The 13,458-nt window shown below is 44.0% G+C and overlaps 2 protein-coding genes across 2 annotated transcripts; both read right to left on the minus strand.

The window, feature by feature from the left end:
* Positions 1-92: 92 nt before the first annotated feature.
* Positions 93-7,363, minus strand: cog4 (component of oligomeric golgi complex 4). Its single transcript, XM_086175320.1, has 19 exons — positions 7,195-7,363; positions 6,744-6,826; positions 6,541-6,655; positions 6,133-6,307; positions 5,704-5,897; positions 5,322-5,427; positions 5,050-5,207; positions 4,894-4,952; positions 4,685-4,809; positions 4,490-4,608; positions 3,478-3,644; positions 3,208-3,373; positions 2,493-2,555; positions 2,303-2,416; positions 2,121-2,213; positions 1,957-2,040; positions 1,756-1,857; positions 1,337-1,465; positions 93-971 (listed from the first exon to the last, which is right to left on the minus strand). Exons 1-19 carry the CDS (start codon positions 7,327-7,329, stop codon positions 837-839), a joined length of 2,322 nt encoding a protein of 773 aa, XP_086031446.1. The 5' UTR covers positions 7,330-7,363; the 3' UTR covers positions 93-836.
* Positions 7,364-8,221: 858 nt separating this feature from the next.
* On the minus strand, positions 8,222-12,215 carry LOC147217825 (uncharacterized). The gene is made up of 5 exons (XM_086175322.1): positions 12,173-12,215; positions 11,762-11,906; positions 9,964-10,386; positions 9,256-9,660; positions 8,222-8,692 (listed from the first exon to the last, which is right to left on the minus strand). Exons 2-5 carry the CDS (start codon positions 11,889-11,891, stop codon positions 8,316-8,318), a joined length of 1,335 nt encoding a protein of 444 aa, XP_086031448.1. The 5' UTR covers positions 11,892-11,906; positions 12,173-12,215; the 3' UTR covers positions 8,222-8,315.
* Between the last annotated feature and the right edge of the window lie 1,243 nt (positions 12,216-13,458).

Consider the following 13,458-nt stretch of genomic DNA (forward strand, 5'->3'; position numbering starts at 1 on the left):
CAAACACTGACCTGCTTTTTTTCTTTTCTTTTTTTTTTATCCGCGCGGGGTATTAAGGCTCGGATTGCTAAATTAGGTTACAAATTCTGTGAATAGATCGCTTTTAATGCTTCGTTGCCTAAATGTCAGAAATATGTTTGGCGTACAAAAGATCGGGAACAGGTCTTGCATGGCTGCACATCAGATGTTGTCGAAAATTTGTCGGAAAAAAGTGGCAGATAGTGGCCTCGGCGGCGTGGCTCTCAATTTATTAGGTTAAAAGTGTTCCATCATCAGCGACAAGGAGCTATTCCTATATTGAATGACTGGGCTGGATCAGCTGTCTGACCTGCTTCTGTCAGTTTAATGGGTGTGATTTTCATTACTGCTCTGTTTCGCTGACAGCCGCAGAGCTCCTCTCCTCAGTCCCACTGCGTCCTCCTTTTTCAGACACAGTTACAGGTTAAAAGGTTGGGAGCGCCCAGTCAGACACAATTAGATGTTTTTAATCACACTTTTAAGGCTACTCTCGTATTTTCCGGATGATTCATATCAGATCCCTCCAGATCCTCACCACGTGGCCGCAAAACCCTGTCCCAAAATGCTCAGCAGTAACAGACTGAAATAGTCAGTCCTTTGCGGGAGCCCAGGTGTGGAGCAGCAGGCGTTCTGAAAAACTCTCCCGACGGCTTTTGTTCCTGGCATGAAGACGTCCCCCCCGACATTTGCCCGCGCCTCGCCTCGTGTCGTGTCCATTTACAGGAATGTGGATTAAACCCCGACAATGGAAGGCTCTTAAGTGATATTCACCGCGCGGCGGGCGCCAATGTCCAGACACTGATATCCAGCGCGTAGCTTCACAGTCGTAACCTCTTGATGTCCTCACTCCTGAAGTCCACTCGCAGCGCTAGAACCTGACGCACCTCCGCTGGGGTCAGACGCCACGTCAGGGGTCCGGAGTTTGGCCCCCAGTAATCCAGGATCTCAGTAACCTAAAGAACACACAAGAATTAGGGAATCACCTATCAGGAAATTGGCAGAAATATCCCACATCTATCACTTTAGCAATTTAAATTACTTAAAGATGGAAGCACTCATTTTGAGTTGTCTGATACACCGATATCTAAAGATTTTTATGCCAGCTGGTCAAGGTGATGAAGTTTTGTGTCTCAAATGCAAATATTTCCACTGAAATCGAATGATATTTGAAGAACCAGTCAAGACTTGCATCCTGTCACAAAGAACGGAATGCAAAAACAGATAATATTTCATTTTTTGCTTCATGGGCGTTGCTTCATGTTGGTTTAAAAACACCATAAAAAAATTTTATTGCGTGTGTTAAAAAAATGTCTATTACCCTCTCCAAGTTGAGGATGGTGGCCATTTGAGTGAGCCGAGCGAACTTATCCCTGATGGTCCAGGTGGTCACGGTGGTGAGATACGCCACTAGGGAGCGAAGCTCTTTATCGAACTGCAGGCCTCCCAGCTGCGACGACACAGACAGCACGGCGGCGTCAGCGGCGAATCAGTGGCATCCACAGAAATATGGCTCCTGAGCGACGTCTCAGCTCTATGTGCCTGCTCATTCTATCAGCAAACACACAGCTAAAATTGGGAGATGCGATTGCCCCCCCTCCCCCGCCCCACCCCAGGGGCTTTCCTGGACTCATCAATAATTTATTGCCTTGAGGCTCTTGATCACATGTGCAGCAGGCGATGTGACGATGGTGCACGGGGTGCCTGCTGCCACCCTGTGGCCGCTCCTCAATTCCTCACCCTGCTGAACGAGCACTTGAGAACGGTCTTCTCCATCTCAATAGATATCAGGCTGGTCATCAAGCTAGTCAACGTGTCGTAGATGACGGGGGAGAGCGCCGCCTGGCGAGGAGACAATGAACTTTAAAAAAAGATAAAGAAAAAAAAAAAAAAAAAACTTGTGCAGAGTGTATTGAGCGATGCTTTCTGTGAGGCAGACACCTTGAACTCCGCCATGATCTGCTCCAGGTTAACGATGAGCTGCTGCACCCAGGGGTCGTTCGCTTCGTAGTCATTGAACTCCTCCTGTAGGGGGCACCGCGATTCGGTGAGAGCTGTCAAGTTTAATCTCTTATTCTTCGATTGTGAGATACTTAAGACGTTACCTCCTCGATGTTGTGTGAGATTGACAGGAAGCTGCTGATCCAGGGTTTGACCTGAGGCTTGATGGCCGTGGTGTTGAGCTCAGTGAGGCCCTCCTGGAATGTGGAGGGGAGAACTCGATAACGGTGCCACAGGCGCAGTAGACATACGGATATTTGCTCTGGAGTGCGTTTGTGCCTCCCACCTGTAAAAGGTCCTTGAACTTGGTGGACGTGTTGACCAAGTCCGACAGACAGCTTTCGATCTTGGCCTGGTCGCCAGACCCTGCGCCCTGGCTGAACAGCTTGGAGCAGTCGTTCTGAAGCGACCAGCGGCGCCAGTTACGCATAGATCATGGATGAGAGGCAGAAGACCGAGGCAGATCTGAAACTTACTTCAAGGTTCCTCTTCAGGGTGGTGATATTCTCACTGCACACCTCCACGTTATTTAGAGTCACCTGAATTAAAGATACAATAAATGGAATTGGGAATAATTCTCACAGCCGATGCATATCCGTCATGATAAGAAAGCCTCTTTTCTTTATCCAAAATCATGCACTGAGGTGAATACTTTATGGAATTGGGTCCATTTCCAAAAAATAACTTAACAAGGATACAACTGAAGCATCTTAATTTTAACTTGACAAACAGGCTGAGGGGCTTTTAAAAGATCTGTCAGCCATTGAAGCTCTACCAATATCAGCTGAATCATACTGATCTTAGTGAGGCTTTTTTTTTTTTCTTAAATACCTTGATCTCTTCAAAAGAAACAACACTGAGTCTCTTGTGCTTCTTTTTATCAATTTAAGATTATTATCACTTGTTTATGGACCTAATGGCGTTTTTATGTATCAGTGTTCATGAAGAATTTAACAAACAAAATTGCCATGAAATTCGTTGGTCTCTGTCACCCGTGCCAACTAATCTGAGCAGTCTCACCCTCAGGACACATTTGTAAATATATTTTTCGTAAGCTTTAGGCCAGAAAAAAGCAGAAAAGGACACTTTAACCGCTACTTTCAGACAAGGAATCTCATGTTGTTAGCGCCCCAGTGTGAGGCTGAACTCCACAGGCAGTCAAAGTGTGTTATGTATCTGTGACCATCTCACCAGAAAAGCGGCCTTGGCGTGTTCGGCACTCTCGATACCGAGTGTGTTGAACTTGCCCTGCTGTAAGCTGCTCTGCATCAGACTGACCGCGCTGCTGACGCCACGCTGAATGTCCTGCAGCGTGGTCGCTGGGAAGCCCTGCCGCAGCTTGTTACACAACACCTCCCTGGCAGCGAGACAGAGACGTACAGGCACATGTGAACAAGGCTCCGGCGAAAGACCAAGAATGCTTGTTTGTGACTTTGAGCGGGATGGCGGAAACGTGAGCACCTGAAGTCTGACTCCAGCACGGAATTGGCGTGGTTGATCATGGCGCACAGGCAGTCGATGTTGGAACTCGATAATGCTCGACTGATGCACTTCTTCACAATGTAGAAACAGTCGTCCACCATGCTGGAGGTCAGCTGACCCTTTTCATAAGTATCCATTGCAACAGCCTGAAGAGAAGTTGTTAACTATCTATTACATCTAATGTGGAGAATTTAATTGCTTTAATATTTCCTTTCTTGTCAACCATATGTGGGGTCCTTAACCCCTCAATCCTGTGCCGCCCTAATATAGAAGTATCCATGTCTGATGTACAATTAAGTGAGGACAACTACCAATAGATAAATTAAAAAAGTGTTATTCTGTTAACGCAGATACATGAAGTTCGGCCTGGAACCAGCCGTTTGTGTTAAAAAAGTTTTGGTAAAAAAAATAAATCAATATACAGGAGACAGAATTTACTGCAGCTTGTGGAACACAAGGAATCCAGATTTTCCCTGACGGCTTCAAAATAACCAGAACATGAAGTTATTATACTGGTGAAACTGACAAAAACCAAAATCATTCAAGAGTTCACAGAAGAAAAACATGCACTCTTTCAGAGAATGAGGTTGCATGAAGACGCTGGTTCTTAAAACACAGATCGCAGGAAAGTTGTTTTTCTGCTCACTCCTAAAACAGTTAAAGCATGCCTATTAATCCTAATCTCTAAAAAACATTATACATATACATATATGTATATATATACACATATACATATACATATACATATACATATATATATATATATATGATTCATTAGTCAAATGAAAATAATACAGAATATTTAGACTGGAATGAAATAATTGAAAACTAAGTCTATTTGGAATTTTATACAATGAAAGTACTTGCATAAAGTCAATACTTTGAATTTATACTAAAAAAATCAAAGCTATGGCATTAGCGATGGACATTCATTGTATATCTACACGCCTCTTACCCCAAAAACTAATTATTGCAGCAAAAAAATCCGAACCTTGTTGACTGACTCCCTCATGTAGTACTCCTCCATTGGGATATAGTAGCCTATCAGCTCCTGCATGGTTCTGCTCAGCTGGCAATGCTTCAGTAGCTTCTCCACATTCTGATGGTGTTCTGACAGAAGGAAAAGGAAATAATATCTCATCTCTGCCTTGCGAAAAGGCTGGGTCACATGCTTATGTATAATTACCCTGCGTGACGCTCAGAGCGTCCCCGACCTCAAAGTCGGCCATCATGCGTCGGCGTAAAAAGCGCAGGTAGAGCTCGGCTCTTGCATTCATGGTGGTGACCTCAGTTAGGACAGGGTCCAATTCCCTGCTCGTGAAAAAAATATAAAAAGACGCATTGAAACTACAGGTGAGAAAAGTGTGATGGCACCTCTGGAATAAGCAGCCATACCTGGGCTCTATCCTCTCCCCCGGTACGCTCTTCAACATGCTGCTCTGGACGATCTGGAACTGCAGGAAGAATCGTGGTTACATCGGGTAACGGCTGGTGCGTGTGCAGTAAAAAAATAAATGAATATAAACACCTGAGGTGGCATGACACACGCACCTTGTTTTGGTATCCCCTCTGCTGGATAAACTTGTCGACTATCTTTTGTGCCTGCTGGTCACATTCCAGCTGCAGGTGGGTGATGAGTGTGTACAGGTGGCCGGGGCCGTAATACGTCTCCACGATAGGCTGGTGAGTCTCAACCACCCGTGCAATGCCTGTAAATACACACTTGCCTGTCATTCAGCCCGGTGGGGTGCACAACCAGACAGCAGACCCTCGCAAGAAAAACAGGGACACGGCGACAGGTTGGATCAGACTTGAAATCTCACCTTCGAGTAAAAGTGTGAGAGTATCTGTAAATATCAGCGCCGCTCTCTTCTCGCCCAAGTCTCCTCCAGTAGCCAATAGCAGGTTCTCTTCTGCTTTGGAGGCAAGCTGCCAGGGTCAGTGTGACATCATATTTTTGTTGTTACATTTGACCAAAAGACAAAGACAATTAATATTTCTATAGGTTTTGTTACACAGAGAAAACAAAGAGCTTGGTTCAATCTAAGTTTAGAATATGTACTAAACGCACCACAAACCACGGAATTAAGCTTTATTTAGAAGTCTGATGACGGAACCCCGCCCAGAAACAATCCTTTTCATTCTAGAGCTTACGTTTTTAGCGACCACAACACGATGATGTGTCTGGTGCACTGTCCTACTGACCTGACTGCAGAGATACTGTCCAAAGCGGGCGAGACCCTGCTGATGCAGGCCCAACAGAGGGAAGATCTTGAAAAACCTCTCCACCTGCGCGAGGTCCACCGCTGCGACCGCCTCATCTAGCTTTTCAGCCACGATAACCTTCAGCTTCTGCTCGGCCTCCTGCAGCATTATCAGACTGGCATCCACGGCACTGCCTGGGCAAAGATTTGACTCCAATCACTTTTACATTGATTGATAATGCGACGTGTGAAAGGATCCTCGCTGTTTGGTTTCTTTTAAAGAACCCGGCAGAGCCTCGGTATTGATCTTATTTAACTTACTTTTACTGAACACAGTAAGTTTTCTATTCAACGTTGCAAGACCAAAGTAAACCACTCAGCGTCACAGTAAACTGAATTGCTAAGCAGTGACAGAAGGCGAGCTTCATACTTTCTTCTCCCTGCCTGCTCAGCTCAATAACCGACTGATCCAAAGACAGGTATCGATGGATGTGGGCAGCAGCCTGTTCATAATCCTCATTCCGCAGGGCCGTCTGCACGCCATCGGTGCAGAACTTTAGATCAAGGATGTCGTCGGCACGCTGAATGACATTATATAGCCGTGTCTACGAGGAAACAAACAAACAATATGATATAGCATCTGATGCAAAACCAACATAACTGGGTTAATATAGGGGAAGTCTCTTTGCTACTAGCGGAACTTACAGAGCTATATCACACTGTATTACTGTATAAGTGTCGAAAATCCTTAGTGGATATTAAGATGATCTTTAAAATTTAGCGTTGTGTTTTTGAAACTATCGGTGCACAACCCTGATGACTTGATAAGGGCGAATACCTTGGCCAGATCCAGCTGTCTGACTTTGCGGCTGACGTTTTCAGCCAAGCTGCAGGTAAACGTGATCATGCCGGACAGCTGGCTGGCATCTCCTCCGATCAACTGCAACTTGGGTCTGCAGAGCATAGTTTTATTATTTATCCGAGAAGGGGAAAGATTTGGGGTGGATCAGTGACCGATAGTGAAAGTGATGCAAACTGTACCCCATCCTCTGGAGCGCCAGCATCTTTGTGTGAATGGTCCCCTCCTGCCCCACCAGTCTGTCCAGCTCAGCTTCAACTTCCTTCTGTGGCCAAACACGTCGGGGATGAGGGGGAAACACAAAAATCAATTTGAGGGACCAAAGCGTCACTATGACAACTGGCACATATAACAACACAGTATAAACACCTGGCTGACAGACGTGTAGCTGCCACCTTCTATGGTTTACATAAACACAATTCGAATATACACTTTTTTATCGCCATGCCGGGGTTGTTTATCTCGAAATGTTAAACAAGAAGGTTTCAAAAGATTAACGCCGTCGCGTTTTTTTGTTTTAGGTTTAATGTCGTGACGGTGTTTGGTGACACGCTAGCCCGGAAGTTAACCCTGCGACGGTGAGAGTACACGTCAAACATACGGCGGTACCAGCCGCCAACGGTTTATACGAACCTCTTCGGTGCAGAGCTGGGAGTAGACTCTCTCCAGGTCCTCCAGCTCCGTCAGCCCCGAGATTGTCTCCATACTGACGGAGGATACATTTCCAGAGTCGCATCTTTTAGCCGCGGTGGAGACGCTGTCGGCCATCTTCCGCCGACGTTCACGGAATCGCCACTCAGGCTCAGCTTTTCCCTGGGCGCGGTCTGTCAGGCGACAAGTCTTCACAGCGCACTCCTGCCTCTCAAACACTATCCTTCGGTTTCAAATAAGACAGATCATGGTGTTCTTTTTCCACAGTTGGTCTTAATACTTGTTTATTTTTCTTTCCTTACACAACATGTGCAAATGTGAGTTTGTGGGTCAAACCATCTGTGCCTGCGAAACAAATTCTGGGCAAATCGCACTGTCTTCTGTACGCATGCGTGATGACTCCTTTGAATAAAAACGGGCAGTCAGTGAAGATGAACTGTCAAAACAACTTCGTTACAGCTATTCAAGCTTTCTCCTCATCTGTAGCACTATGATTAGGCTTCCGTTCATCAATTACATAGAACTACATGGGACAAGTTTTATATTTTGCTCTATGAACACCAAAGTAATAGTTACAATATACCGATAGATTGCGCTGATGCTTTAGTAGAATTCCTGGTGATGAAAGGGCACGTTCTGATGTACAGTTTCAACTGAAATGTTAAATGCTAGGTTTACTAATAATTTTAGATGTATAATTGAAATCGAAATAAACGAAATCAAAATTAAACAGTTACAGACTCGGTAGTTAATTATCCATCTAGTTTCTTGCTCTTCATGGATATAATCACTGAAGATGTGCGGTATCTCAAGTAAGCGGATCTACTTTATTGTTTTAGAACTGGTTTTCAAAATTACAGTTTTTTTTCTCAGCTATTTAAACATAAGGGTTGCTTTCCAGCGCAATTGTGTTTTGAGGTATTATTTCCTGCATCTAAAGTTACAAAACAAAGGTGTGTGCATTATCTCTCAATCTGTAATGAAAATAAGCCCAAGGACACAAAAAAATGATTTGAGAAAAGGATTTTTACATTTTAAAAATACATTTATATGTTCACCTCACCAGTTACTGGACCTAAAATTCACAAGGATAGCTTTCTAATCTAGACTTCTCCATCGACAGTGAGCTTGCTGCAGGAGCAGGAATCAAGGTGTTCCCTGTGAAACAAGAGAAGTTCTGCCTTTTCCTGCTGAAGTTCCTCCTGTTCCTTTTGCAGCTCTGCTCTTTCAGTCTCCAGCTCCTCTCTCTGTCTCAGCAAATCTTTTGCCTCCTCCTGTTGGGCTTTCCTAAGCAATTCAATTTGATCCTTCTCTGCAGCAGCATCTCGGGTATATGCTGAACGTAGCTTCTCTAGGAGCTCCCTTTGATGCTCCAATGCCTGCGCCTCCTCCTTCTGTACCCTCCTCAAGGCTTCAATCAGCTCCCGCTCCCTCTTAAAAACCCGCCTGTCTTCCCCAGACAATGTTGCTCTGATCACATCTGCAGAACAGGGATGAATCAAATGATACGAGATTAGTCTCCGAATTGTCTTCGATGCAGTAAAAAAAACTGAAAGGACAAGTTGGCTGCAGAGTAACTGAAATTGTTTTTTCTGCTTACTATGTTGAGTATTCCGTACCATGTCAGTGTATGTACCACAAACTATATCTTATTTTACTTTTTTCTTTTAAAATGAGCTCTTCTACTCAGCTCAGTGACAGGACCCATTCATTTAATGGATAGGAAGGGGTTCCTGACAGTCTCATTGATAGGGTTGTTTACTTAAAATATAAACCTCTTTGAAAGCCTACTCGAGTTGCGAATATATCTCAAATAATTTCTAGATAGGCATGTAAGCACACTCCTTGATCAATCATCACTGGGGGGAAAAAATGGAACCTAGAACTTAATATATAAAGATGTATCCTGACACAATTAAAAAAAAAAAAAAAAACACCTTAATGTAAGTATTAAAAGCTAGACTTTGTGTACATGAAGCATTGGGTGCTCATTGTAATTTTCATTTAAAAAAACTAGAGTGATTAAATGTTTTAAAAGCCTACCAGATGCCTTTCTTTGCACTGTTGACGGGGCTGTAGATTTGTTTGAACCTTGAGATGAGTTAGAGGGAAGCGGCTTCAACACGGAGTTCGTTTGAAGACAAACCTCCGGGTGTCTCTTCAGCATGTGACGTTGCAGGTTGCTGGTGCGGCCATCGAAGCATTCCAGTTTCTTGTAGCAAATACGACAACGAGCAGCGTCTAAGCTTTTCAAATGCTCAAAGTGTCTCCAAAGCCAGGTCTGCGAATTCGGTTTTGTTCTTGAAACTGGTTGACCTCTTGGATCTCCTTCCGCTTGTTCCACTACATAACCTTGCACAGATGCCATGATGCCATTTATATCTGAACTCATAGCAGTTTCATTCACAGCCACTCCTTCTTCCAGTGTCACTTCCACTTCAGGAGAATCTAGAGGTATAGTTAGGACTGTAAGTTATATTGTGACACAAAGAAACACATGAATCTAGTGACCGACTTTTAGTTTTTGAAGTGGTTAAAAAAAAAAAAAGACGCCATGTGTGACATGTTGGCAAAAATAACTAATGAATTTCTAACCAAGTATGTGTTTCTACTGAGAGCTAAATGTTTTGGATTGAAAAAAAGACATGTTTTTAACTTCAACATTTTCTCCATATACGAAACGTTTATAAAAGCCTTTTTTTTTTACATAACTACTAATGAGACTTTGTCAAGGTATCAATAAAAGCTTACCAGAAAAGTCTGTTCTTTCGGTGCCCTCAGGAGCATTCAGTTCTTTAGAGGTGTTGGCCGGTGGATCTGAGAAAGTACTGGACAGCAGTGGCTTTTTCTGATTAGCTGCTCGCAGAGACACCTCCGGGTGTTTCTTGGATACATGACGATGTAAGTTGCTAGTGCTTTCAAAATATTGTAGTGATTCCTTGCATATTAGACAGCGAGCAGAAGATCCACAGTCTGAACGCACAAAGTATTTCCAAATCATGCTCCGCAGATTCCTTTTTGTCTTTACAGGGGGAGGAATGCTCATGTCTACTAACATTTGTTCCACTGGAGCTCCATGTTCAGCCTCAAGGTCGACATTCATCGTTGAATTTATTTCAGCTTTCGTATCTGCTGGAATGGTCATAGTCTCTCCATCTTCCAGCGAAACTTCCACTTCGGGAAAGAACACAGAATTTAAAGTTATTTCAGTGTATTATGTAGAGGGTGCAACAACTTGTTGACTAATAGTAGAGCTAACTGTACTATTCCTTACATAGTACAGTCCTAAAGTAAACCATGAGAATTTTTGTTGATTGTCTAAAAATAATAAAATCTATATTTTGGTAACAATAAAAGGAAATACATTTGTGGTCTGTACTACTGAGAATACTAGTTGTCATCATCATTGTAGCATGTGCATAAAATACCATATGCTTATTGCAGTGTCTGTTATAACTTATTCCTCAGACTCACTGACCAGAGTCAGGTCAATGAATCTAATAATCTGACTCTGCTGTGTTTCCGTTGACCTGAGTGGGTGAACTGATACAGATGAATCATCGGACTCATCTGACTGTTTCCGGTGACTTTTCAGACTCGAATCAATGAACCAGTTCCCCCACGTCATGTGATTCAGTAGCGTTCGGGTGAGTCAACTAACCCGCCTTGTGTACTCAGCAGCAGCCAACCGGAAGACTGACAGGATCCGGGTTAATGGAGACCTCAGTCTCTTGAATCTTGATTTTGAACGAACAAACGAGTACTAATTATTCATTGCTTAAGGATTATTTCTGTGAGACAAACATAATGTTTATAGTAAATAACATCTTCCTAAGCCTTCGCTCAGAGTAGAGCAGCAGACGTTCACTCAGGTACAGGAAGCGCTTTCCCAGCACCAGGAGACTGACCTTTGCTACTGTCTAGGGGTGACTTACTGGGTGAATCCTTCTGTAAGTGATCTGTTTTATTTCTGAAAGGGGACGGGTACTCTGAGTCGTTCGTTTTGAGAGAGGAGAGGGCTACTCTGAGTCATTCTTTTCATTAGTTGGTTTTGCGAAGGGTGAGGCTATTCACAAGTTGCTGACGAGTAAATGGAGACGCAGAATCATATGAGTCAGTAAAATGACTCATGAGTTATGAACGGTTCGTTCACGACTCACACTCACTCATTTGGAGATTCATTAGCCTCTCTGCAGATGGAGGCAACGATCGTCCTCACAAGTTGTATGACGGAACATGATAGTTTAAGGACGTTCTTTTGTTAAAGAACCGTTCATGACTGCTGTCACTTAAATACATAAGAGGCATTGCTTTGTTTTGTGTCATCCATAATCTGACAAGTCGTTAAATTCGAGACAAGCGCTAACCTTACGGTCGATGACTGTCAAGAATTGTTAGATGCGGCACCAGAATGTTAACTAATAGAGCAACCAAAAAAACCCATGCTAGGATCAAACTTTTTGAAACGTAATTAATAAGAAAAAAAACTTTAGACAGCCTATTATAAGCGATAAAATGTCTTTTTTTTATTATTTTTTATTGAACTGACCTGAGCAAAAATGTTCACTGTCCGCCTCCATGACCACCGCTCTGCCGGTGGAGACGCCGCGGGCTCCTCGCCCTTCGCCCGGCTTGAGGCCCAGTGTGGTGGGGTGCTTGGCCCGCAGGTGCCTCAGCATCGCAGTCGTGGTTCCCTGTTCACGTTTACCCAAAATGTTTTTACAAAGTACGCACTGAACTGAACCGGGTCCCGTTTTGAAGAAACGCCACACTACACTTCTCTTGCGCGCCATGTTTGTCGTTCACGCCGTTTTACCGACATACGTTAACCGTGTCCTGGTCGAACCAGCTACTGAATTACCCGCGGAGGTTAAAGAGAATATAATCCAATAATCAATGTATCACAAGGGTACTTCTGCTCAAGACGAAACATTTAATATACTCGCCGTGTTAGTCATACCTCTAACGCTCCTATTGTAGCCTCGCTAGATGTTTTCTTCTGTTCTTCTTCTACGCAAATAGCAGCACTTGGGGGTTGGTAGCGCCCCCTATCGGCGTGGAGTGCTTATTACACCCACATATGCCCTGGAACGATAAATATAGCTGGTCTTGCTCTTAAAAATGACAATCAGTCATTATTTTGAATACCGGAATACAGGACATCAGCTGAAGGCTAATCAACTTGCTAATTCACTCATGGCGCCAACAAAACGTTTGACAACACAATTATGGCAGCATGAAACAAGTGAAAGACCCATACCACATAAAAAAATAAACCTTCCTTAAGACACAGCCCCTTAGTCCATATACATATCTGAAAGTTCCAGCTTTATTTGCATAAATCACCTCTTGAAGAATGACATAGAAGAGAAGCCACAATTTCTTCCTCATTTTTATCATCATGCACTAATATGGGGCCAGATCACTGTGGCAGCAGATCATTTCTCTACTGCCCCTTGGGTCATTTCGCAGCCAACAGGTCCTTGTCCTACCTCAGGGCCTTCACCCAGTCTTACATGCCTGGAAAACCAAGGGGCCTACGGGGCATTCTGACTCGATGCTTGAATAATTGGGGACAACCACCCTGGTCTGGCACTCCACAGGCACTGTACCTGCACTCGATGCAGCACTGCAGAGACGCGCCAACCGAGACATCCCTACGGTGTCCAGAGTCTTCAGCATCTCAGGATGGATGTAACTGCCTTAGTGACCTCTGCCAGAGAGATGGGTGTGCCTCCAAAGTCTTCAGGCAGGGCCTTCCCTATGGAAGACATGTTGTTTGGATACCCCCAAGTCTAGACAGCAGGTCCCCTTCCATGCTAAACGCAGCTTGGGTCAGTCCTGCCCTTCACTTCCTGAGTTGCTATATGGTTCTGCAGGAAGTCATTGAGGCTGAATGCAAGTCTGACTCCATAGCCTCCCTAAACCCAACTCCCATGCCCGAATTATTGCTTCTGTATGTATGTCCTTCTGAACTCTTGCATTGGTCAACTTCAGAGAAAAAAAGTCCAACCCCTCTCAGGGAGTTTGGTTCCAGAGCCTTTGCAGTGTGTGAAGTTGAGACAACCTATATCTAACTGGTACTGTTCTACTTCCTGCACAAGCTTAGGCTACATTCACCAGCATCAAACCCAACCCCAATTCCATTTCTGTATTCTGGATGCACAAACAAAAGCAACACTTTAAACAAATGACTCCTCCTTGGCTCATGATTTTATTAATTAGAACATGTAACATCCATTAGGT

Source organism: Fistularia commersonii, chromosome 27 (genome assembly GCF_037954325.1).
Source record: "Fistularia commersonii isolate RoL2024-O1a breed Wild chromosome 27, RoL_Fcom_v1.0, whole genome shotgun sequence".
In the NCBI taxonomy this organism is placed as follows: Eukaryota; Metazoa; Chordata; class Actinopteri; order Syngnathiformes; family Fistulariidae; genus Fistularia; species Fistularia commersonii.

Coding starts and splice junctions, on each gene's coding strand:
- LOC147217825 (XM_086175322.1), bottom strand. CDS start 11,891: ATGCTGAGGCACCTGCGGGCCAAGCACCCCACCACACTGGGCCTCAAG. Junction 10,387..11,761: donor CAGTGAACATTTTTGCTCAG/GTCAGTTCAATA, acceptor TCTTTCCCGAAG/TGGAAGTTTCGCTGGAAGAT. Junction 8,693..9,255: donor AGTGCAAAGAAAGGCATCTG/GTAGGCTTTTAA, acceptor CCTGTTCTGCAG/ATGTGATCAGAGCAACATTG.
- cog4 (XM_086175320.1), bottom strand. CDS start 7,329: ATGGCCGACAGCGTCTCCACCGCGGCTAAAAGATGCGACTCTGGAAAT. Junction 5,208..5,321: donor TCTCACACTTTTACTCGAAG/GTGAGATTTCAA, acceptor GTGTATTTACAG/GCATTGCACGGGTGGTTGAG. Junction 3,374..3,477: donor GTGCTGGAGTCAGACTTCAG/GTGCTCACGTTT, acceptor TCTCGCTGCCAG/GGAGGTGTTGTGTAACAAGC.